Raw genomic sequence first — 25,691 nt, forward strand, 5'->3', positions numbered from 1 at the left:
ATGTGGGGGTCGGCAGAGGGGGTATAGTCCTGGAAAACCTGGGCTGACTCCCATGCCGAATGGTGGTCCCTGGGAGGCAGGAGGCTTGGGTGCCGGTCCCGGCTCAGCTATCTGCTGTGCTGCCAGGGGCTCCCCCTTTCCTGAGCCTCAGTCTCCTCATCTGTATAATGGGACCGTGCAGGAACCTCTTCACAGGGTAGTACTGAGCGTTCAAAAGTCCAACACAAAGGCAGAGGTCATGAGGCTGGGAGATGGGCACTTCTGGCCAAGAAGAGGCGTCAAGGGAACACAGAGGACTTGAGCCCCCAAGGCCCATGGAGGCTGAAAGGAGAACGAGTTCAACAAAGACAGAGCAAGTCCCACAGACCGTCCCCTCAGGGCTCCTTGTCCCACTGCTCCTGGGTGCAATCTCCATTGGAGGACCAGCACAGCCCCAAAAAACAGACAGCCCCCCGCCCTTGCGAATACCCAGGCCGGCACACAGTTCCCGTCCACACAGGCATACGTTACTTTGGTTTTATTATTACAAACACACGATGGCTCTGCCACACCTGGGAAATCCTGGGCTCTGCATGCTCTACCTACCCTCCCTTCTCTACCTGGACAGGGCCACCAAGAAGCGTCCAAGCCACGTGCAGGCACAAGACATGTTTGACAGAGCAGTTGGATTCATAGCTTATAATGATGCCATTTCTCCAGTTGTAAAAGAGCTTTACAAAAACCGTGCCAGGACTCCCCCCATGATGCTGGATTGCCTGATTCGTGTTTTGTGAGCTCCACAAAACTTCAGCCCCCCTTTCCAGAGCACTTGGCATGGGTGGGAAATGGGACAGATCCTTTGTAGAGGCGACTGTAAGGCAGTGACATCCAAGTCTCCGCATGCAGTGGGTAAACCGCCATGTTTGGGGGTAAAAAACAAATAAAAGGACATCTCTTTCCCTCCTCCCTCCCCCCACCCAGGGCTCAGATCTCATTCCGGTGCAGCCCAGGTACACTGAAGTGTGATATTTGGTTTCAAAAACATTCAGTCTCTTTGGTAAACTCAGAGAAAGTGGCGGTGAGCTGCCGAAGTGCGTTCTTCCCGCATCCTCCGCGCTAATGCTTCATCCTCTCTAATAACCGCTGATACACGGGGGCTGGACGAGAGAAGTTTCAAGGTGAAAAGGATGCAGACCGCCCCCTATCTGCCTATGACACTGTCAGAGTCAGGAGCTCCGGCCAACGGCCCCCTCCTGCTGCTCTCGCCTGCCCCCTGCAGGCGCTTTTCGGTTTGGGAGATTTCCTTACTCCAAGATGTAACAAGAACTGGGATCTCCTCCATCTACCACCATGTGCGCCTGCCAAGCGCCCGTGCAATATTCCCAGGTTCCCAGAGCCAAACACTCACAGCAACCCGAACAGCTTGGTACTCTTAGTATCTCCATCTTATGGAGAAGGTGTTATGTGGCTGACCCCAAAGGTCACCCTTGTTTTATTGCACCATGATGTTCTGATCTACGTACAGCAGATGGCAGGTCTGGGCCTGCTTGGGGGACAGGCCCAAACACGCATACAAGGACTTTAAACCCAGGCCAGACTTACCTAGTTTCACAGAGGTCTGGGCGGCCTGAAAGAAAACACCAAGTGTCAGGTTTCTAGTGAAAGTTGTACTGGCCCCTGCTCACAGCAGTGGCTTTGCCCACAGCTACCCCTACTAAGAAAAAATGCTGGGAGTGAGGAAGAGGAAGGGGAACGTGTAGCTGCTGGGTCCTAGGGAGCCCCTAAGATGGCCTTGGCAGCCCCAAGCAAAGTGTAAGCCCCAACCAAGTAGAGTCTGGGTGGATATTTCTGGGAGACCCCAGAGCCAGGCTTCCACCGAGACCACAGCCTAGAGCTTGGGGAGCTGGGACGGCACAGAGGGTGGTCCTCAATGGTAGGAGCTCAAGGCCAAGAACCCTTATCAAGGGGCACGAAGGAAACCCCTTTGTCTAAAAGTAAAGGACATATTCCAGCTCCAGGCCTCTGGGGTGAGAACTACCTTCAGCAGCCTCTTCTCTTGAAATGCAAACTTTCTATAAGGTGCCCATGTTCCCGAGAGGGCCCACCTCATGCGAAACAGCAAAGGAGCCAGAGTAGGGCTTCTGGGCCCCAGGCAAGCTGGGGAGCAGGAAGAGAAGCACAGGAAGAACCAGAGAGGTTCTAGAGGGAAGCAGAGCTGAGGCAAGGAAGGGAGATCCCCCCCAACACCTGCCCTGTATCCAGAACCCACACCACCATCTTGGAGAGCCCCTGCATTCCCCAAGTCTGGCCGTGTCATGAAAAACCGAGGGTGATTTAGAGGCCCGGGCTCAGGCCAGGCAAGGCCACGGTAAGGCAAATTCAGGATGGGCTGCCCTCCTTGGACAGATGGATTCCAGAGCTTTATCTGTCCTCCCCAGCAGTGGCTTCCCCATGCAATGAGGCTCAGAGGCCTTGGTGTAAAGGCCTGGGCTCTTGCTCACGAAGGAAGTAGGGGCCGCCTGGGCTCTTTTCTCGGAACTCCACTCAGGCGGGAGCTAAGGATGCCTGCTTGGGAGCAGGGAGAAATTTCACAGGAGCTCTGGGGGAGCAGCCAAGGAAGACAGGAACCCGGAGAGCCCCCTGCATGGGCCCAAGCCGAGGACCCAAGGCTACTCCGGCCATGGGCAAACCTAGCAGCATCTTACCCTGGAATACGCCGACGCCTGCTTGAAGATATCAAGCGCAGAGTCTGCGAGTTCATCCCCTCGCTCCTGAGGTCTGACGGCTGGAGACGAAAGCAAATGCAACGTTGGTGAGAGAGAAGCTCCTGGCACAGCATTCACAGCAAGCACGACAGGGGCACTGGTAGGCTTGCCGGCTCACATTCCCCCATGAATTTTTCCTTCATAACTTGCCCTAACTCACGGTGGAATTTGGCCCACGGGGGAAGAACGCAAAGAAAGGTGAATGCACAGTGCAGACAGAGGCTGGACTCAAGTTCAACCTTGCTGCAGGTAAAGAGCACTCCCATGATGCACACGCTGTAAGACGTGTGCTCGGAGCCACGTTCACAGCATCCACGTGTGACCGATAATGGGCTGTGTCTGAGCGGGGCTAAGACAGGCAACTCAGCAAGAAGAAACGTGTCCTCGAGTTTCTGCTGTGGCGCATTTGAAACCAACAGTTTCCAATTCACTTTTCCATCGGCCACAGCGATGCTGTCCATGGAGGCTCAGTTGGTATATTGCGCACTATTCTTATCTTTGCATAGAACAGTTTTCCTGCTGAGTACCAACTGCCGTGCGTGGAGAAGGGTCAGCTGCAGGCTGAGTGCGGGTAGGATCCTTTAGCGCCTTACCTGGAGGCTGCAGGACACTGGAGATGGCGTAGACCACGCCATTGGTGGCCATGATGTCAGCTTCTGCAACCGGCTCCTTATTGACACTCACTACGTTGTTTTTCTGGGAGAAAAAGAGACGACAGAGACTATATGGATCTTACTCACTCCGTAAGTGTTTACTGAGCGCTTCCAGACACCAGATCCTGTGTCAGGTGTGAGGGATACGCTGGGGAATGGAATAGCCCCTACCAGCCACACGCCTTTAGTCCAGTGGACACATTCTAACCCCGGCGCATGGCTCAGCACGGTGTCATCTACAGAACAGCCTCGTGCGCCCGTCACTTTGTCCTCACAGCAGTGTGGGCCAAAGAGGCAGATATCACTGCCCCACTTAGCAGAAGAGGAAACGGAGACCCAGGACAGGCCCAGTGCCTCCTTTAAGCTAAGTGGGTAGGATGGCGAGGAACAGAAGCCAGGCCTCCAGCCCCGGGCATAGGGGTCCTTCCACTTGTCCTCAGTGGCCTCCCTTTCTCATAGGAAGTGCACCCAGGCGTCCACCTCAGTCCTTCCTGAATGACTCATGGATCCGACCCAAAGGGGAAGGGGGAACGGAAGCCTGGGATGGGACCCCAACACCCAAAACTAGGAGTCATCACATTCTGCCTCCCTCCATGCTTCCTCAGGCTCTGGACGGAAAGTGATGAGCAAAGGGATGGCTGAAGGTCAGGAGAGAGGAGCCCGGAGCAGACGCTGAGCCAGCCACATTCAGGAAGAGTGGTGGCTCCGCAGGGAAGCCCAGTGACCTTGGCTGGTGCAGCCAGGGAGGCCACAGGCAGCTCCACTGAGCTTGGCTGCCTATCTGTTCTCTGTCTCCAGTAAGGGAATCCCCCGAGGCAGCTTCAAAGTGGAATGCATGTCAGCAAGGTGCAGAGCAAGGGAAGGCCCACAAACCAAGCATCTGAGGAGAAAGCCTCTTGGGATGGTGTGGCTCATGGTGGAGCGTGGTGAGCCCCAGATTTGAAAGGATGGGGTGGGAAGGGGCCTGGGGATTGATCCCTCGAGATGCATGAGTAACTGCCCATCATCTCCTCAAGGGAAAGAAAATCTAACGGCCTCTCTGCCATGCCAGTTAGACGCTGGATTCCCCAGCAAATCTGAAAGTTCTTATTCATGTTTAACCACAATCTCGCCTGATTTCCCCAAAGACCCTTTTCTCTTTTCTGTCTTTGGACAGAAGGCACTCAGAGATTCAAGGTGCATCTTCCAGACCGTGTGTGTGTGTCTGATGCTGGCCCAGGGGCTGAGAGGTGCCCTGGAGCCCCAGTGGCAGTGCATGGCTGGCCTTTAGTTCTCAAGCACACTCACTGAGCTGACTTCCAGCTTGTCCCCCTGGAGAGACTTCAGCCGCACCAGGGCCCCGATGCCCCCGCTGACCAGGATCTCATCGCCAACGTGGTATTTCAGGATGTTGGCCAGCTCTTTGGCATTGCCTGCAGGTTTGTGGGAAAGAAAGGAGAGCAGAGTGAATTCCCAGGTTGGTAACTGGCATAGTCGAGAAGGGCCAAGAGCGGATGCAAGTGGGGATGGCCGAGACGGAGAACTCCCTGACCAGGTGAGGAGCACACAGTGGGTGCGCTCAGCCCTCTGACTTGCCGCCTGCAGGAGGCTCAGGGGATCGAGGCACGTGTCTGCGGCCATGAGTCTGCCTCTGCAGTTGGGGGGCTGCCAGGTTGAGCAAGTGCTCTCTGTGCTGCTGAGAAGGAGTTAATCCATACTCCTCTGTGAGTATGACTCATTTTTCCATGAGCTAAATATTTGCTTGGAAAGCCAGGAACCTTTCCAGCACCGGCATCTGGGACATTTCATCATCAGTGTGGCTCCCGATGGTTATAACACAGTAGTGAAATATTTACACATTCTGCCCTCAAATGCATATTCTGGGGCAGCCGTTTCCTGCAGGGAGAATTTGAAAGAGTCAACAGCTGCCGTCTGGGGGGGCTGCACAGCCGATGAGGTCAGGGCTGAGGGGGGCATTCCCTCCGCAGCATCCCTCCCGTCACGTCTCGGCATTCCTTCCAGCCCACATCAGCCTCTCCAACAACTGGGGAGAGCATCCGATTGCTCATAAAGGTGCACAGGCATTTTCCAAATTAAGTGTGGGAGGCAATTCGTAAAGCCGCCAGCTGTCCTCTCATCTCCATCACGGCCGCCCCGCTCCTCACATTCCCAGCCAAGTGCCTAGATTTCCCCAGGGCTGCTGGATGCCTATTTCCAGCATCTCCAAACTGAGAACGGAGGAAGTTTTAAAGCATTTTGGAGAGTTCACTAGGGTACTGACAAATCTACATTAGTGCCACGGGATGGAGCCACCAGGTACCGAGTGATTTCCAAACATCCACAACTTGGCGGACAGGAATTCCCATTCCACAGAAATCCTGCCTCGAAGTGCTGAGCCATGCCAGCCTCGGGTGCAAAAGGCTTCCTTCCTCCAAGACGTCTAATACCTAGATTGACTTCTTACACCTGGCCAGCCCTCCATCTCCCAGGAGCCCTGGGGGCTATTCCTGCCTGCAGGCCTGGCCGAGGGCACGTTTGGGAAGCTTTGCCCAAGCCTCCTCCTGCTCCTGCATAACTGAAAATGAAAGGGAAGCCGAGCAGGCTCAAGGCCATCTGGGGAATATTCCACTCCTGCTGGACCAGGAGAGGATGGAAAGTTTATGTTCAGGATGAACTTCTCCCCTCTTCTCAGGAACACACGTCAGCATCGAAGACACAGGCATTCGTTTGGCAATAAAGAATATTAAACAGGACAGAAATTCAGCCCACAGCTGCCGGCAACCTGAATAGAAAGTTCCTTCCTGCTCTGGAGCTGGAAGGAAGGTGTAGATGATGTGGGACCCAAGGTGTGGCCAAGGTCCTTTCTCCTCCTCCTCTTCTCACGTCCCTTCTCCTCCTCCTCAGGCTCACCTTTTTGTGAGGGTGGAAGTGTATCTCACGGGTGTGCATCAGAACTCAACACTGCGTCCCCGCCCCCACACCCCATCACGCAGCCACCACTGGGGGAGGACGTGTGCCCCGCACTGCGGGCAACACCTCATTTACTCCACATGACCCACAGCAAGGCACTCTCATTCTTCTAACGGGGAAAACTGAAGCTCAGAGAGGTCAAACAACTTGCTAGAGGGCACTTGGCCCGTGAATGCCAGGGCCAGGAATTGAAACTGCTGTTAGGTCATCTGGGAGTCCAAGCCCTTAACCACTGGGATTATCTCTCAAACATCTTCAGCTAAATTTCTCAGGGCCGGGAATAGCTTCTCGGTAAAGCTTTTGCCCTGAGGGACATTTCATGAGGGTAAAATGGCTTCGTTATTGCTGTCCTCACAGGTCCTTGCGGGGAAGACATGTCTTGGTGACGGGGCTGGTTGTTACCCAGTCAATGCCTCTCTACTCTTCTCTGCCCTGTGTGGTGCCCGGGGAGCCTGACTGCTGTGAAGCACATCCTTTCATAGCTGACAGGAGGTCCACACAATGGGCATGGGGGAGGAGAGCAAGGAGGCTAAGGGAGTCCTGGCCCCCTTGCCTTGGTTCTGCCAGAAGCCGCAGGTGGCTCTGGTTGCTGTCCCGTACCCCTCCTCCGAGCTCGGGTTCTCCCTGTCCCCTCCTCCCGCAGCCTCCCCATCCCTGGCCTGGGGTGGGAAACACTTTTCCTCAGGTGTCATCATCCTTTGCTGGTCCCTAACTCCTGCCCACACTTCTGCAAACAGTCTCCTCATTAAGTCCCTTTTGGTCAAACCCTGGGTAATGTGCCCCCAGTTTCCTGCTGGTCCCCTGACTGCTCCAGTCACTTTAGAAACCGTGTGAAATATACTTCGCTTGGTCTTTACCCAAGAGTTTGTTCAGCTCTTCTGGTGGCATGGATTGGAAGGCCTCATTCGTAGGAGCAAAGACTGTGTAGACCCCTTCCCTGTTGAGCGTCTCTGTCAGCCCGGCAGACTGGATGGCGGCTACCAGCATGCTGTGGAGACGCACAGAGAAAATGTCACCTGCCTGTGGCAGGGAGGGGGTGCTCACCTTCCCAAACACCTCCCCACTGCGGGGAGGTGGAGCCCAGAACTAGAATTCACGCCCCTTGCTGGTTCTCACCCCCTGCTCATGCACAAAGAGGGAAGATCCAGTCTGCGTCTTCTCTCCATAAATGCTCAACAGTGTCAAACAGCCAGAGGTCAGAGGCCAGAGGGGGAAGGAGGAAGGAAGAGGCCAAGCTACCGGGCCCTGGGGATGTGAGCGGAGTGCAGAGGGGGGGGGGGGTCTCCCAGGCTCTGGTGTCACAGCACCCAGGGGCGAGTGAGCAAGTCAGAAATGGAGAGAGAGGGGTAAGAGAACAAAGTGACACAGGGAGCCTGAGAAGGAGCGACAAAGAGTCTTCCCGTGCCCTAGGGAGAGCTTGTGCAGACTGAGACTCATCCCACACTCAAAACCAGGTGCTCTCGGCTTACTTGGGACTTTAAGATGAGAGTGTGGTGTCTTTCTTGCACTTCAGTGTGCAAATGCAGCCCCCTCCCTGTTCCCAAGGATGTGGGGATTACAGTCCAGAAATAAGCCCTCTTCTCAACCCAAGCTTCCAGCGTGACCCTCACCCCTCCCAGATCCCCAGCCCGGAAGGTCACCAAGGCACCGCCAATGTTCACTGAACCCCTGAGGAAGAGGGGAGCTGGATAGCTGAGACCCAGCGTCCTGACCCGGCATGACCACTTGGCAGGAGTCTTCCCTGGGATGAGGCTGGTTACCTGAAGCGATTGTCCCCCTTCAGGACGTCCATGACGGTCCCCATTGGAGGGGTGAGCATTCGGTCCATGGTGAAGAGCGTCCCGTACCTCCCCCTCTTGTCATGGGCGGCAATGCAGCTGTTCTCGATGCACAGGCTCTGTGCCAGAGAGGGGCAGACACAAGGCAGGTCATCCACCAGTATGTGGGCCTCCTGACGTGCTCAGGGTACACGCTGCTGTCTTCATCCACAAAGATCAGTGAATATACACCAGAATGGGTCATTACGACTAGGATAAAATGTTGTGCTTTCTCCAGGGAAGGAAAAATAAAAATAGTGTTTCCTAAGGAGAAAGGGCCATTGGGCCCCACTAGAGTTATAGAGAGGCCCCACGATGAGACTATCACATGACATGGGAGGTCCATTGACAATGATCAAATCAACAGATCAACTCTACTGAATTCTTTATTTAACAGATGATGACCATCTTTAGTCGATGGTACTGGCTGGTCCCAAGGAACGGCTGTGTTGTATTGTGCTTTCTGGTTGATATTTCAGAGTAACTGTTGGGTTTGAAGACAGGAAAGAGACAGAAGAGAGAAGAAAACCTTTTGGACCAGTGCTTCTATTCAGGGGGCTTCTCCTCACATAAGCTAAGGATTCATAGCTCCCCTGTTTATCATGCTGAGCTCGATGTGGACCACCGTCTGCCTAGTCGGCTCAGACAGCTGCGTGATTTATTCCCAAAGGCCTCCCGCAAAGGAGATTCTAATCCTTCTGCAGGATCCCATTTTGATCCTTTCAAGTCAGATTTCCAGAAATCCCTTCCTTTCTTATTAGAAACCAGTTCTCAGGCAAGCTTCTGCTTTTGAGGACTTACATAAAATTAAAAAAATATATATATATATTTCACTAATTCAGTTTCCATTTCTTAGAGCTGAGACAAAGAAAGATCATGATTTAGGAGCCAAGACTTACATTGCGATAAACAAAAACTCTCAGTTTTTTGCCACCCAGAGTGTCCAGGGTCTGTCCATGATACAGATACTTGGAGGCCAGCTGGTCTTTAATCATGTGATTCAGAAGCAAATTCTTTGTATGTGAATCAATGTTAGGGGTTCCATCTGCAAGAGAAGGTATGGTTTAGGTCCAGAGGCACGCTCCAGAAAGGAAGAGAATGAGAGACAAACGCAGAGAGAAGCCCAACCGTCCTTGAGTTTGGAAATGGGAGATTGAGAAATCCAGCGAGGCTGCCAATATTCCTTAACATCTGGTGTCTCCAGCAAATCAACCAAACAAAAGAAGGTCTAGATAATCGTGGGTGTCTGGAGTCTTGCCCGTAGAGGGAGGGGAAGGCACGGACACCACTTGGTCCCCTCCTCCGCCTTCCCCTCGGCCAAGGCTCAGCTGTATCCTCACTCTGACCTTCTGATGATCACATGAGCAGTTGATTCTGCAAATAAAAAGGCAAGAGAGCGCTCTGCTCTCCAGCCAGATGCAAACTCTTGAATTCTGAGGACCAGACCCCCAAATGCATTCTCTGCTCTGCCGAACGATACAGCAGAGCCCCTGGGGTTTCGGTTGAGCTGGGTGGAAGCACTAATGTTCCGCGGGGTGCCGTGGAGGTGACCGGCTCCTGGGGCTGCCTTCGCCACATTACCTTTGAATACGGAATTCATGGGGGCCAGGAGGGTCAACCGCTCCTTTCCGGAGAGATGAGTGCCGAGGCCAGCCTGTCTGAAAAGGTCAACGGCTGTGGACACATCCGACTCTGCGGCCAACTCAAACAGCGTCTTGGCTGCAAGGAAAGAGAACGCAGGTTCGAAAGTTACAAGTACTGTTTTCATTTACCCTCCGTCCGCCCCACAGCATGACGCACACCAGCAGGAATGTCATCTCGTGAGTCAACAGCTCTCTCAGGCCCGCTGGGGCACAGCGGGCTCGTGTCATCGGGCCACCGGTCCCCCAGGTCTCACTGGGCAGGGGAGTGAGGTGAGGTTCAGGAGGCAGAGGCGGACCTCTGTCCCCACCCTTGGGCAGGGTGCCATCTAAGGCCTGTGGCAGTGATGTGCCGTGGCTTCTGAGGAGCAGATAATGCCAGGGGCCACACCCACAGAAAGTTTTCCTTTGGCTTGGTTTTCTCCAATGACATTGCTTCATCCTGGGCAACCGACCTCCCTAGAATTCCAGAATGGGGCTAGCCTGCTGAATAAAGCCCAAGCCAAAGCCCACTCAATCATTCCTCCTAGGGGCAGGGACCCTGGGATGCTTGGTCACCAGTGACAGGACAAATGCTCGGAGATCAGGCTCTCTGTGCCCGATCAGAGTGGGCAAATCTCCTAAATGGCTTCTGTGGTGGAGTCACTCCCACCAGCTCCCCTCAACAGCTTCCAATGCCTCCAAAGTGATGCCTGGACTCCCAGGCCCATAGCTCAAGATCCCTCACAGTCTGGCCACAACCTGCCAGGTACCCAGGCCCTCTCTCCTGAGAGGCTGTGAGCTGGATGCAGGCAAGGAAATGGCCCTCGAGATCCCTGAATTCCCCAAGTGTCCTCATCATGGATGACAAAGGGGACAGCAGGATCATGGCCCCAGAGGCCTGGCTCACCTGAGTCTGGGATGAGCAGCTCATCGATAAAGTGGATCACACCATTGGTGGCCAGGATGTCTTTATTGGAGATGATGGCCTTCCCATTGATGGTGAGCATGTCCCCGCTGCAGCCCACCTCCAGCGTAGTGCCCTCCAGGGTCTCCATGGACATCCCTGCAACGATGGCTTCTGCACACATGGCCGACTTCAGGATATGGTTGTTCAGCAGGTCTGGGGGGCGAACAGGACACAGGTCAAGGCAGTGCCGGCTCTAGGCTGATCTCAGAGGCCAGCTCGCAGCCTCCGTGGCTGTGAGGATTCTATTCTCTCTGATGCTGACCTTCAGATGAGGCTGGGGCAACTGTGCAGCCTGGGGCCTCCTCTCCTCCTGCTGCTGCCCCCTGTCACTAGCCACACTCAGCAGGCAGACTACCTGAGTCTGAATTCCAGCTCGGCCACGTACCCGCTGTGGGACCCTGGGCAAGTCACTGAGTCTCTGGGAGCTTCCTCCTCAGGCAAAGATAAACCTGGAGATGGTGTAAGGGGGACAGGGACCCGGAATGGAAAAGCACCCAGCCCAGTGCCCGACAACAGGGGAAACACCTAACAAACATGAGTGACTAGCTCATTAGCACCCGAACTCGAGATTGATCTCTCTTACTAGCACCTGAACCTCAAAACAAGTTCACCCTGGGACTCCGTATCTGCTGACCTTTAGAACAACGTAAAACGTGGTATGGAAAGATGCAGACCATAGCAAATGAGAGCTCTAGATGATCTGCACGTTCTACCTGTTTTTGTTCATTTTACCCAAGGGTCTACTAGCTGCCAGGGTCTTTCTTCGGGCTTGGGGATGGTGATCAAGAAGACACGGTCTTTGCCACTCCCTTCGCCCCACCCAAAAGTCATCAATAGAATCATTTATTTCCTTGTCCAAGTGGCCTCCAGGGACAGGGTAGAGGTTGGGGGTCCCGAGGAAGCTGCAAGAAGCAGTGGGGGGGACAAGACCCCTGCCAGGCAGGGCAGGTTCCCGGACTGCCGCTGCCCAAGGTCACCAGGGCCCTTTGTTTTACAGTCTCGCCACAGGGGCGAGTTCAGTCTGTGCTGAGTGTGGGAACCAAAACCGCACTGTCACGGACAGGAGGAAGCTCCGAGGGCCTGCAGAGCCACGGGGCTCCCGCACGAGTGTCAGGGGACTTGAGAGCCATTCAGCTGGCGGGACGGGAAAGGACAGCCAGGCTGCCATGGCAACGAGGTCTCAGTGATTTAGCTCCTAAGGCGAGGAAAGTAAAGGCTGGGTGGGGTAAGGGTGACCTGCTAGGGCCGCGGGGAGGGAGAGCAGGGCAGGGCTGGAAGCCAGTCTTCAAACAAGACACGCCAGCCCAAGGCTGACTGTCGCCTGTCTGCCAACCCACTAGAAAGAGCCAAGCCTGTTGGGCTGGACTCCTGTCCCGCTGCCTTTGAGCCAGCCAGCTACAGCCCCATCCCGAGGGCCTTTGCTTACAGCAAACTGGTTACTGAGCAGGAAAAGGCCGATGTGCAAAAAGAATAAATTAGGGCTGTCTTTTTCTTACAGTAAGAGTTCTGATATCTTCAAAGACGAAAATGTACTCTGTACAAGACCGGTTTTAGAGAGAACACAGCTCTAAACAGAAAGTTCAATGTGCTGAGATGTGCCCACGTCTCCGCTCCTTCAGGAGGCCTCAGGACCCCTCTGGCTGCACGTGCCCCACCCCCACCATCGTGGGGGCATCTGTGTCATAGCGCTCACCATTTCAGATCCCATGACCTGTTTTAAATCCCAACCAGGCTTAAACTTCCTTGAAGACAAGTCTGTACCACGTTCCCTCCTGGAGCCTCGGTTCCTGCCACAGGCCAGGCACGGAGGCACCACAACATCTGGACCCAAGAGATCCCCATCTGTGCTTTTAGACATGTGCCCTCGCCAGCCCTGCGTGGCTGCAAGGAGAACACTTTACAGTTATCGGGCATCTGAAAGGCAGTAGGTATTTTAGATCATACAGCTTGCAGGTGGGTTTAATAGACTCAAACGAAATGAAGTCATCCGTGGATTGTATTTGGGAGGATAAGTGTGTTTGGGGTCCGCAGGGGACCAGGGGGCTACTCCTCTCTGCGGGAGACTCAGGGGTCAGCAGGCAGCAGCTCAGTGGCCAAGCCCCGCCTTCGCTCCTCTCCCCTCTCGCACATGCTGGGTCCCTCCCTCTCCTCCAGCAACAATCAATACACCCCTAACTTAGCAGCTCACTGAGGAGGCATGGAAGGACCCAGCTATGAAAAGTCAAGATCAACTATAACCATTATCAATTGTAATTCTGGATTATCCATGAGGTCCCTGGCCAGACGGGAAGAGTTCAAGGGTCAGCACGATGGCCCCATTCCAAAGACGGCAGTACCTGCCATCTCCTCCCCACACGTCCAAGCTGCTGCCCGCTTGGCAGCCTTGCTCTGGCTTTGAGCATCTGGGCCTTTAGCTCTCTCTGAGTCTGGCCAGGACCTGCTTTGGACCTCCAGCCCTGCCTTGCTCCTCAGCACAACTGTTGCTAGAAAAAGACTGCTGGTTCTCTCCTTGTCCCTCTGACCACGGCTCTGCTCTGGCCTCTGCAGAGACAGGGCCAGTTGGGAGCAATGGGACAGGATGGCAGGTGGTGTCCGTCTCGTACAACAGCAGGCCTTGGGCTCAGTCTGGCCGCTCGGATGAAGCAGTAGCAGGAGCTGAAGGGTGCTCACCTCTCAGGGCTTCTGGGTCACCCAGGATCCTGTTCAAGGTTTCCGCAGGGATCTTCTCAAAGGCCTCATTGGTAGGGGCCAAGAGCGTGAACTGGCCATCACCTTCGAGCACAGTGTTGAGCCCAGATGCGGCCACGGCAGCCTGCGGGGCGGGGAGAGGATGAAATGTTTCCTGAAGGCTCTGGGGTGCTCCACAGACAGGAGTCATATACGGCCTCACCAGGCCTCCCTCAAAGGGCTCCAGACTCTTGTAGAACCCAAGATGAAATGACAAGAGACCAAAGCTCACCTCTCACCATGGCTTCCGGGGACCTTGCCAGGCCTGAGCTCCCACCACTCTGGCCATCTCTCAGTTACTTCCTGTGCCTTTGGCCTGCCCGCCCCCAGGCTTTGGCCACGCCATTCCCTCTGCCCTTCCTCCTTTCCTTGCTTCTCTGACTCCTGTCCCTTCATTAGGACTTGACTACAATGCCACCTCTCTAGGTAGCCAACTTGGCGTTCCCCCCATCATCACCCCTCCCCCCTGCCACTGCCCCCGACGAAAATGAGCCTGTGGTAGGTATTTTCACAGCTTGCCGTCCTCCTCGCGTTACACTTAACTAGCTCCTAACGCTTAACTAGTTACACAATACTATTTGTGTGAGCTCCAGGAGCGGAAGCATCACATCCCCTGCTTCTACAGACCAGCCCGAGGAGCTTCTAAAAGCAGCAAGGGCCTCCTGCTGCCCTGGGGATGGAGCTACAGCCCTCTGCCCAGTCTGCAGCCCTGCAGGGTCTGGCCCCTGCCGGCCCGGCTGCTCCCACCTCACGCTCGAGCTGTGCAGGTGTCTTCACTCTGGTCCTGCCCGACTTCTTCTTGCTGTTCCTGCTCCTGAGCCTTTGCTCGTGTTCACCCCTCTGCGTGCTGTGCTCTGACCCTGCATGTCACGTAACTGTCCATTCTCATCCTTCACGCCTCAGATCCAAAGTCACCTCTTCCAGAGAGACCTTCCCTGAGCAGCCAGTGCCAACTGGCCCCCTCAGCTCACCACTCCCTGACTTCACGATGCCCAGCCCTGCCCACGGCTACCTCGTGTGCATCTGGTCTGTCTCCCCAGGAAGAACAAAAGTGCCACCGAGGACAGAAATCTGTCTCGTTCACCTGTGTACCCCCGGCACACGGAACAATACCGGGCAAGTAGCAGGTGTTACTAAGTATGTGTTAGTGGAAGGAAGGTGGGTGTTAGGGAGGCCCAAAGGGAAGGAAGAAAAGAGGGAATATTTGTCAAACCTAAACAGTAAGGGGAGGTTACTCAGTGGGAATCAACCACAGTTAATCAAGGGGGCCACCAACTTTGTGCAGACATCACTCCCTTGCAGACCTCTGACCTTGGAGTGACCCAGAAGGGAAGAAGGGGAAGAACTTAGACAGCAGGGTCCCCCGCAGAGCTGCTTCCTGAGGCCACCTCCATGCCAGCCTGGCCTGAGGGTGTTTGTCTCTCTGTGTTGGAGATCTCCAGGGGAGGAACCACCCCCCCCCTTCGGTATCCTTTGCGGTCAGGAAGTTCTCCTTGAATCAGGGCAAAACCCCTGACAGGGCAGCCTGTGTTCACTTCCTCTGAGCAGCCACTGCCAAGAGCAATGCCTGCTTGCTGCTCCAGTTCTAAGACAAACGCCTGCTGGGCAGGGCAGAAGGAAAGGTATTCTGTGGCTGCGGAGCGGTCAGAAGCCAAACCCAGACTCCCATGGCCTTTCTGCTGGTCTGGGCGCCAAGGAAACCTTAGGAAGGCTGGAGCAGAGGTCCCCTGGCGGAGACACACGGTCCAGAAGATCATGAAGCCTGATGTTATTCTAGCGTCGGATATGCATATGGGAAGTGCCCCCTGGGGGGGAGGGGCCCTCTCACCTCTGGAGCCCGAGGTGCAGGCCCAGGCAGCCTAGGGCTCAAAGGGACCCTCCGTGCTGCAGCTGCAGACTACTGAACATTCCAGGGGAGTCACGAAAGGACAGCTTTGCAAAGGAGAGGACGGGCAGAGGGAATTTCCCAGCAGAGGATTAGGGTGTTTCACTGTGGTCAAGCTGAGAGCCTGATGAGTGGGCCCTCCATGTTCACGGGCTCTTAAAAGAACTTGCTACACATCTCCTAAATGCCCATGAAGAGACGTCCTCTGCTTCTCCCGCAGAAGGAGGCCCTTCTGAGAGGTGGTGTGTCCCCAGGGCGGGCCCCCTCCCACGGCAGTCCCTCACCCGAAGGGTCTCGAAGGTGTCCTCGATCTCGATGATCTGCTGGATGTTGTTGGTGACGGTGGAGATGACCTTGTCAATGAGGTGCACCACACCGTTAGTGGCGTGGTGGTCAGCTTTCAGCAGCCGAGCACAGTTCACGGTCACAATCTGTCCAGAGAAGAAGTGAGGATGAGCAGTTCGCCTACCAGAGGTATGGGCTCAAAGCCCCGGCAGGGGAAACCACAGGGCAGCAGGTGGGTCCCACGGCTGTGGCGCTAGAGGGTGTGGGGAGAAGCAGGTGCGGGAGGCAGGGATTACCTCCAGCATCCCTCACCCGCAGAACGACACCCCAGAGACCATCCCCACGTGCAGACCGGGTGTGGGCTCAGGGTGGACAAGGGCAGTGCTGTGTCCCTGGGGACTCCCTACCCCGTTAGGATAGTGGTGGATTTGGATGCCCGAATTCTGGTACATGGAGGTGAGGGCCATGCCGTGTTTCAGCTCGTCCGTCAGGACCCGTCTGTTGACCATGTGGTAGCGAAGGGCATTGAGCAGCTCGATGTTGACATTGCTCACCAGGGAGTCCAGTACTTCCTAGAAGGAAGGCCCAAGGGGCAGTTAGGGGGCTGCAGACCACAGGTGCACGAGGTGGCTACTTGCTACCCGGGGAAAGGTGCTTCTGAAACCAAGGACCCCTCCTCCCTGAACACAACATCTGTCTGCTCCCTGGGACGGGTGGGGCACTGGAAGCCATCTAGGGAGGTGTATTTTAACTCAAGTTCCCTGACTTCATCTGAGGGCTCAAGGAAAAAGTTTCCTGCAACAGTGGGAAATCACTACAGAGTGTCTTGCTTCCCGCCCGCCAGCCCCCCACCCCCCACAGGAAGTAAGGCTCTCCTCTCACAGCTGGCAAGGAAGCCCAGGCCTCGTTGCTGGGGGCGAAGATGGTGAAGCTGCCGGGTCCTTCCATCTCGGGCCTCAGCTTCTCCGTGCGGTCCGTGTACAGCTGAGTGGTGGTGGATCCAACGACGCCCAGGGTCTCGTAAAGGTTCGAGAGAGGTAGGGCTGCGGGGGCAGAGGACAGAGGAGGGATGGACCCGTGGGGCCCACCCCAAGCAGACCGCACACTGCCTGGTCTGCGGAACGCACGGTACTCTGCAGGACAGGTGTGCGGGAAAGCCCAGGGACGGCCACCACGGGCCAGCCTAAAGCTTGTCACATATTCCTTTTTTTTTTTTTTTTAAGATCTTATTTATTTATTTGACAGGGAGAGACAGAGCACAAGCAGGGGGAGCAGAAGAGAGAGAGGGAGAAGCAGGCTCCCCACTGAGCAGGGAGCCCGATACGTGACTCCGTCCCAGGACCCTGAGACCATGACCCGAGCCAAAGGCAGATGCTTAACTGACTGAGCCACCCAGGCGTCCTTGTTACCTGCTCCTTAAAGCAGCTCTAGAGGTTAAACACCTCCCTGCTCAGATTCTAATAATTTGTCACTTTTCATCATTTTAGCCACAGGAAAATGAAGCTTCTGTTCACGGACATTTAAAGATTTATTTATTTATTTGAGAAAGAAAGAGAGAGTGTAAATAGGGGGAGGGGAAGAGGGAGAGAGAATCTCAAGCAGACTCCTCACTGAGCGCAGAGCCCAATGCTCTCCCTCTCAGGACCCTGAGAACCTGACCTGAGCCAAAAGTTGCTTAACCGACTGAGCCACCCAGGCGCCCCTGTCCATAGATATTTACATAATACCAGCAGGAATGTACACCAAAATAGATATCCTAGTTATAAACTGGGCTTTCAGATTTATCTAGTTGTTGAAACTGGTTTCCTAATGGCCTCTACTGGAATGAAAGACCATTACAAATCTTCCAGGTTCTTTGTCTATTTACGAGCAATAAAATGTTATTTCCTAAAACCCTAAAAGCGGGGGTGCCTAGGTGGCACAGCAGTTAAGCGTCTGCCTTTGGCTCAGGGCGTGATCCCCGCATTATGGGATTGAGCCCCATATCGGGCTCCTCTGCTATGAGCCTGTTTCTTCCTCTCCCACTCCCCCTGCTTGTGTTCCCTCTCTCGCTGGCTGTCTCTATCTCTGTCGAATAAATAAATAAAACCTCTAAAAAAGAAAAAAAACCCTAAAAGCGGCCTGAGGCTTAGGAGGCCTTCCCCTCCTACAGGGCGTGAGCTCCCCTGCTAAGGTCATTCTCCTCTTGCCCATTCTCCCACTTGCCCTTCCATCTAAGCCCCCCATCCCCATGCCAACCACACCCCCTTGTAACCTTGGCACCAAACTGCCCCTTCAAGTCCATCCCACATTCTCAAGGAATAAATAGCAAAATTTAGAAGTTAAAACTACCCCTCTGCACAGTCCCTGAGGGGGATGCTTAAGGGAAGGCCTCTGATAAAATTCTCAGGTGCCCCAGTCTTTGGCCCCTGTGGCCACGCGTGGTTCCCTGTGCTGGTCTACCACCCTCCTCCCTATGGACTCCGAAGGACAGAGGGAGGAGGGGGTGGCTAGGTGCTCCAGACTGGCTCTCCAGCAGAGCTGATCAGAAGTGCTGGGTGTAGTCAGAATCCTTCCCAGCCAGAGACAACAGCCCAGGCCTGGGAGGCAAGCAGGGGCAAGCTGGAATTGGAGTCGGTTGCACCAGCCTCGTAAGGAGGTCAGCTCGCTCAGGAAGGAGCAGGGCGGGAAGCCCCCTGCTCCCAGCTTCCATGATCTGGACCCCGCCTGGAGCCAGAGGGCATGCAGGAAAGATGTCCACGCAGCCCTGTCGCCCGGACTCCCATCTGGATGGACTGTTTCGTGGGTGCTCCTCCCTCCCTGCCTCCCTCTCCGTCCCAGCACCAACGTGCCAGGCCTGGCTTACTCACCTGCGGGACAGCCCTTCTCTCCTGGCACCTTTTCGTACCCAGGACAGCACTCATAGCTGATGACTCTGCAGTGAGACAGACACATATGTGAGGGCGACGCAGGGCTTCCCTCCTCCTCGCTGTCGTCGGGAAGAGAGGCCCCCACAGACAGAGGAAGGGAAATGATGGTACAACAGGCTGCTCTCGAAGGAGACTGTTCACGCGGCCGTATTAGTATATCAGTGCATTTTGGAGCAAGGAGCTTGTCACTCCTCCTCAGCTTTGGAGAATGTTCCCAGTGGTTGCCACCCCTACAGCAATCCCAGTGGGACTGCAGCAGCACGTTCCATGGGGGATTAGAAGACACACCCACCAGGAATTTGTCTCCAGCATCACTCAGGGTGAACCCCATGGTTGGCATTCTTGAGCGGCTGTGGGGAGGAAGGGGGGCGTCCTGGACCCTGTTCCGGTTGAATCTGCCACTAACCCACTCGGACCTCCCCTGCCAGTCCTGTCTCCTCCCTGCGTCTCTGCTCCCCCCTCCGTAAAACCTATGTGTGTATCCTGCAGTGGCCATTAGACTAAATCTCATGCTCATCTATCTCTCCGCTTTCATAACCAAGGAGGATAGCATAGAGACGATCTTCACGTTTTTCTGTCTCTACAATTAAACTTCAAAACTTTTAAAATTAAAATAAAAACAAAGCTCCTTTGGCTTCTTTTTCATTTCTTCAACTTGAAAACAAGATCTTAATCACAACATTGATGTGGTTTCAAATCGAAAATGTACAACGGAATACATAGCAAAGTGTTCTCCATTCAACCTCATCCCTCAACCACCCCATCGTCCTTCTAGGAGGCCACCGAGACCACCCGTTTGCGAGATTCTTTGCTATCCAGATGAAAATGAGACTGGCACTATACAGTTTTAAACTGTGAAACCATTTGGCGGAAAAACCTTAAACTTTCTCTTCTCCCAACTCAGGCCAGCCCATTACGGAACGTCTGTCAACATTCCCTGGAGGTCTGAAACACACAGCTTTGGCGAACCCACTGTTCTGGGGAAGCCCAAGAGACTGAATTTCAAATTGTATGGCAAGGAAGTAAGTGTTCGAAAAGCTTACAGCTAAGAAAGACTTGCTTCTCATCAACTTCCCAGGTTCTGTGTAAGGCCAGCCCCCACTGGCACTGTGAGCACAGGCCTCTGACAGCCTTGGAACCAGTAGCAAGTGGCCATGTCCTGTCCCTTCTCTTCCTGTACAGGGATTCACCCTTTGGGACAGGAGACAGCTGGGGCTTGGACTGCAGCAGGTTTTACCATGGAACTGCCCACCACGGAGCTCTCCCAGGATGTTTAATGACCTCAATGGAAGACAGGCAGACAGACAGGGAAGAAATAGGGCTTTGGAGGCGGGCAGGGTGCTCTCAACGCACCCAAGCCATTCTGCTCTTATTAATTCAATTGGAGTCATCTCAGGGAAGCCCCTGTGAGTCATGAGAAGAGGAAGCCTACTTCATCTGTTGTCCAGGGGGAGGTTTCAGAGAAAGACTGGCAAAGATTCTCGGGCTGCCAGGGAGCTACGGAATCACTTTGCCAGAAGTGGGTCCCCTAGGAAATGGCTGAAGAGTGACAAGGCACGTACCTCCATCTTTGCCCTGCTCCCTCTGTCCTCCCACCCATCTCATCCTCCTTCTCTCCAGCCTTCCCCCTATCCTGCTCCTTTCTAACCTTTCATCCCCATACCTGTAAGGGCTCTACTTATATGAGCTAAACAGACTCAGGACTTGCCTTGACTGACCCACAATTTTATTTTCAGAAACTAAAGTCATCTTCTGCAATGAAATAAGATTTGACTGATACACAAACTTTCAAAGGCAGTTCGGTGTCATAGAAACATGCTGGGGACCTGGCTTGTGACCCATCGGTAACTAGCAGGGTGACCTCAAAGGTCCACTTTTCTCAGGGTCTCAGTTGCCTCATCTGAGAAATGGGGTGAGGTTAAACAAGGTGGTCTCCAAGGTTCGTTCCAATCTCACACTCACGGTTCTAGTCACTGGGATTATTTCTAGGGGGCAGAGAAACTGTCTTTTGAAGGAGACTGTCTGCCGGCTTCTCCCAGCTAAATCTCGGGAGAGCTCCAAGCGCTAGGCCCATAGACCAGGCGACACGCATGCACCAGACCCCAGGGCTTCTCTGATAAACACCAGGGCTCTGTGGCTGGGGTTAGAGATGTGGGATTAAGGTCAAGTCTGCCAAAGCTTAGCTTCTTTCTCAAAGTGCCTGGGTGACACTACAGTTGGAGGATGGGTCTTCTCCTCAAAGCTCTCTGCATCCCAGGGGGCCCCCGGGCATAGGGGTGCCACACACTAAAGGCGTTCGAACCTCCAGCTGTGCTGGCCAACAATTCTTCCAGGGTGTCGGCTTTTGAGTTCCATCTCAAAAAAAACAAAAAACAAAAAACAAAAAACCAAAAAGCAAAAAACCAAGGGAGAGTTCCACAGCTCAGGCGACTTCACCAGAATTTCACTGAGGACAGAGAGAGCCAACTGGCCAAGTGCGGACCCCCTGGTTCCTGTGGCTGTGTGTACATGTGCGTGGGGGCTGGTGGCAGTGGGTCATGTGGGGAGAAAAGGGGCTGAGGGGCTGAAGGGCTGGGAGGAGGAACAGATCTAAGCAGAAAAGTCTCAGTGTGGAGGAGACTTAGGATGGAATTAGAAAGCTGCAAGGGTTCTCAGGGGCAGAAGGGCTTCTTAAGATCACAGCTGGGTAGGGGCAGACCTAGAACCCCCCCCTGGGATTTCATCAAGTCCAATCCCTTTCCATTGCTCTTGGCAACGTACAGACTGGGGGCAAGCAGACTGATCTGACACTGAGAGGACACAGGTGCTCTCTTCAGTGTGGACAAAACCCCCCACCTCATCGGCCCCCCTTCCCTGAGGGCTCTGCACCTGAACCCCACAGCGGCCGGATACGGGTGGCACAGTGCCGCCAGCGGAGCTCAGTCCGCCAGCCGAAGGCTTTTCCCTGGTTAACCAAGTGTGGCTCTGCGAGGAAGCTTTCCCCTCGTCCTCCCCTCCCGCTGGCCTCTCCCTCTTCTGCCCTCCTGCTGCCACAGTCTGGCATCCTTGGCACTCCCTAGGTGTGCAGGCGTGAGCCATGCCTCTCACCCCCAGCCTGGCAGGCTTCTGGGCTGAGAGGCTTCCTCAGCTGGCAATTTCCCTATTCCCAACTGTCCCCACAATACCAGCTCTGCTCAGAACTGTCTGCATGGCCCCAGAGAAGCAGAGGGCAGCTGGAAACTGCAGACTGAGAAGATGGTCCATTGAGACAATCTTGACCAAACCTCACTGGACTCGTGGTGCCTGTTCTCAGCCCACATGCCATTCCCCTTGAGCTCTGGCCCTGAGGAGAACACGGGTGCTGCGGGGAGATGGGGCCATCACAGGGTCACGGGTCTGATACCTTCTCTCTAGGATGAAGGTGGTAAGAATGGAAACTATGGGACCCTCCATCTGCATCTCCCCAGTTCCTTGGCCTCCCTGTGCAGAGAGGACCAACCTACTGGTCTCTGAACTGCATCTCATCAGGGAAAGCTGCTCTGATGGGAGGCTATGGGCTTCTCTTCGACCTCACACGGTCCAGTAAGTAAAAACCTCAGTCAGAAAAAGAACCTCTCTAGGACAATGGGACAGAAATATTCTTGTTCCAGTTTCCCTGGTCTGAAGAACCATTTAAGGAAGAAGGTGAGGGAAGGTGCCCAATCTAGAAGGGCATTTAAAGGAGGAAGGCAGAGACAGCATCGATCCAAGCTCTAAGGACAGAGGTGGCTGGGAGGCTCTCCGCCATTCCCCTCTGGAGTGTGACTCATGATCAGAGACAGACAGAAGCATTGCTAGTTCTTTCCCCAAAATGATTTTCCAAGAAGTTAATATAGTAAGTTAAGACAATCAGTCTGCCCAAGTGCACTTTGCAGTTCTGGCTCGTTGTCACGGCTGTCAGTGTCTAGGGACTCGCCAAACTCTGGAAGTAGGCGGAGCAAGGAATGCAGTCTGAGCTCCAGTTTCCCGCGACAGAAGGTAAACCACTCAGCGTGTCATGATTTCCAAGCAGAATCGCAGAGCAAACACAGCCCGATATCGTCTAGACATGAAGCCGTCCCCCACGGACTGCCGGCCTGGAGTGGTTCCTTTTCTGCTCTCCTGGCCTTGGAAACTCAGCTCAGCTTTCTTAAGTCTCCAGCAGAAAATCAAAATCTTCAGCTCCCCGATGAAAAGGGGCTCACTTTAACCTAATGGCCACCACCAAAGGCCCCATCGCTAACCAGGGTCCGGCTCGCTTCATGAGGAAGACAGAGCCTTTGAAAAATGTACTTATGCGTTTGGTGACAATCGGTGTGTATGCAGTGTGTGAGGGCATTTTGGGGGCTCCTGGACACTGTCTCTCTTGAGTTCCCATGCCCTTCATCGGACCAGGGTGTCCCCACGCAGCAGGGGGCAGAATGATCACCAGACCGGGGCTGAGCAACCAGAAGAAGGCTGGTGACTCTGGGCCAAAGGGCCTCTGCTGCCCCTCAGGAGGCCTTGTCTCTGGGACATTCAGGCGGAGATTTTAGGGCTGTAGAGAGCGATGTGGGTGGGGCAGGTCACCCGGGCCCTAAAGGGCTGCTCACCTGTGGATCTCCTCACAGGACTAAAATTAGCTGCTAGGTTTAACTCTCCCCGGAGGAAGCACAGCAGAGTAGCTAGACCTGCCCCCACCCGCTACCCAGCGGACGACTTCGAGCACACTCATTAGGCTTTCTGAGCCTCAGTCTCCCCATCAGTAAATGGGCTAATAATCAGACCGCTCTCATAGGGTGACTATGGGAATTCAGTGGGCTCACATATGAACAGCACTTCACAGATGCTTGGTATTTACTAAGTGCTCAGCTGTTGAGCTTTAAAAAAAAAGTTAGGTATAAACTTGAAAATTGTAGTTCGGTTAATAACGTCATTGAAAGCAACGTCCTATATGAGACCACTGATCAAGTCACCGTGTGGTAAACAAATCCTCCATAAAATGCAACCTATAGAACGCAACAGACAGGGCCTGCATTGGTTTCCCATTGCTGCAGTCACAAATAATCCCAGATTTGGTGGCTTAAAACCACACACACTTGTCACCTTACAATTCTGGATGGCAGCCAAAAAGTGGCCTTATGAGGCTAAAAGCAAAGGCTGTGTTCCCTCGAGCGGCTCTAGGGGAGAACGTACCCCTTGTCTGTTTCAGCTTCTGGAGGCTAGCACGCACTTTTTGGCCTGTGATCCCATTAGTCCAACTTCATCTCCTTCTCTGAATCTGACCTTCCCGCTTCCTACTTATAAGGACCCTTAGAACGACATGGAGCTCACCAGATAACCCAGGAGAATCTTCCCATCCCAAGATCCTTAACCTAATCCTATCAGCAAAGGCTCATTTTCCTTTAGTTACAGGTTCGGAGATTAGGATGTAGACATATTTACAGAGCTCTTATTCCGCCCTACCACAGGGCAGGACCCCAGATGCTATGCGGATTCATGGAAATACCAGAACAAAACCCCCCTGTCAGCTAAGCTGCCTCCTTGCAAGTTACAGAGTGGGACAGAACCTTCAGGAAATCCTGTACAGCAAAGATGTTGGGCAAAGCCCTGGTGTTCAGTATATGTCACATCTCAGTTAATTTGAAGCACATTATCCATGGGGTCCCAGGAGGCTGCACGGGAATATGAAACAGGGTCTGGGGAGAGCCTGGCATCCCTGCCTGGCCTCTTATCATCCTCCTGGGACCAAGGTTGCGGGAGACAGGACAGCTTCATGGCAGATGCCCTTGGATGCCCTGCCAGCATGAGACCCGCCGGAAAGAGCTCTGCCGGCTGATGGACAGGCTCAGCCATACCCCAGCTGCCTCGGCTAAAAGTTGAATCTCCATGCTCTAACGCGGTGCTGGAGAAGCGTTCATATCTCAGCCCTTGCGCAGAGCAAGGCTGGCTCCTAGAGAAAGGGGTGTGACCTGCCAGCTCATCTTGCCTTTGCAGAATGGCTACTGAGCTCACGAGCGTGTCGCTGCTCCTGAAACAGCTTCAAGACTTCTGGAATGGACCGCTATGGCCCCTACCTGGTCACGCCCCTGCTGGCTACGCCTCTGCCGTGTGTAGGATGTCTGAGCTCCAACGAGGCCTATTACCTCCCCATGATGTCAACGCCGACCCGACTTGGCCGTGAAGCGGGCCTCCCTCTCGTGGGGCTCACACAAAGGAGGCCTGTCGGGAGGCAGCAAGGCTGCCTGACCACAATTTCCTGCACCGTCGCTCGAGCTGCTGCACATAAAGTTTTTATGGTGACTGAGCAGACTGGGGCCTGGAATCGCAGAGTGGGATGCTGTCTCCGCCAGGCCCCCTTGGCTTGGTTAGCTATTGTATCACTCCGGTGCTCTTTAGGATCTGGAATAAAAACCAGTGTGAATTTCCAAGTAATAAAGTTCACTCAAGTCGCTAAATAGGGGCCCCCTGGTAACCCCTTCCTGTAATAAAATCCATACGGCAGGCTTGACAAGTAGCACCAAACACGCAGGTTCTCCTCTCTATGGAACTGCAGAAAAGCCACTGTCTGAGGACGGCGTAGTGTCCTCTGACCGGAGCGCAGAGCGTGGCCGTCCCCTCCCTTCCTCCCTGGAGCTGGGAATCCAGGGCCTCACAGAAGCAGACAAATGGCTCCAGGCTCCTGGGTCTCTGTGTGACTGGACACTGAGAAGTCTTCTCCCCGTGGCCCTGGGCTTGCAGCCACTGTCTGCTTTCAAATTTAAATTCTTCTTCCAGACCTGGGCCCTTAGTTGACCTGTGCTGCCTCCTGCCCTGTGACACTTTGCCTCCTTGTACCCCAACACACACCTCTGCTCCGGCCTCTTCTCTAGAGTCTTGCCGAGAAAATTCTCACTGCCCAGTTGACCCCCTGCAGAGACGGTCCTGTTTGCTTCAACCACAACAACGCTACCCATTTCCCAGCCTGGTCTCCACTCCAGTAAATGCACCTCGGGACCCATTTTCACAAGGGTGATGTCAACTCCAGCCAACACAGCCCTCTCCCAAATCCCTTCCTGACCACCTATGGCACTGAATTTCCGGGGGACAGATGCAGCTCTCTCACGGGCCTTGGGCCCCGTCCACGAGCAAAGTGCAAGGCTGCCCCATCTCAGTCC

The 25,691-nt window shown here is 54.3% G+C and overlaps 1 protein-coding gene across 1 annotated transcript in view; it reads right to left on the reverse strand.

Annotated features, from left to right (window-relative positions):
* Positions 1–502: 502 nt before the first annotated feature.
* TGFBI (transforming growth factor beta induced) overlaps positions 503–25,691 on the reverse strand; it is a 32,345-nt gene continuing 7,156 nt past the window's right edge. The window contains exons 3-17 of the mRNA XM_045794640.2: positions 18,499–18,563; positions 16,532–16,692; positions 16,057–16,221; positions 15,649–15,795; positions 13,423–13,564; positions 10,693–10,905; positions 9,745–9,882; positions 9,063–9,208; positions 8,107–8,243; positions 7,204–7,334; positions 4,685–4,809; positions 3,338–3,440; positions 2,685–2,764; positions 1,582–1,606; positions 503–1,136 (exon numbers count right to left, since the gene is read on the reverse strand). Of these exons, the coding sequence (XP_045650596.1) occupies positions 1,096–1,136; positions 1,582–1,606; positions 2,685–2,764; positions 3,338–3,440; positions 4,685–4,809; positions 7,204–7,334; positions 8,107–8,243; positions 9,063–9,208; positions 9,745–9,882; positions 10,693–10,905; positions 13,423–13,564; positions 15,649–15,795; positions 16,057–16,221; positions 16,532–16,692; positions 18,499–18,563 (1,819 nt within the window). The 3' untranslated portion in view covers positions 503–1,095. The remainder of the gene's footprint in view (positions 1,137–1,581; positions 1,607–2,684; positions 2,765–3,337; positions 3,441–4,684; positions 4,810–7,203; positions 7,335–8,106; positions 8,244–9,062; positions 9,209–9,744; positions 9,883–10,692; positions 10,906–13,422; positions 13,565–15,648; positions 15,796–16,056; positions 16,222–16,531; positions 16,693–18,498; positions 18,564–25,691) is intronic.

This window comes from Ursus americanus, chromosome 5 (assembly GCF_024610735.1).
Source record: "Ursus americanus isolate L20-20 chromosome 5, mUrsAme1.1.p, whole genome shotgun sequence".
NCBI lineage: Eukaryota > Metazoa > Chordata > Mammalia > Carnivora > Ursidae > Ursus > Ursus americanus.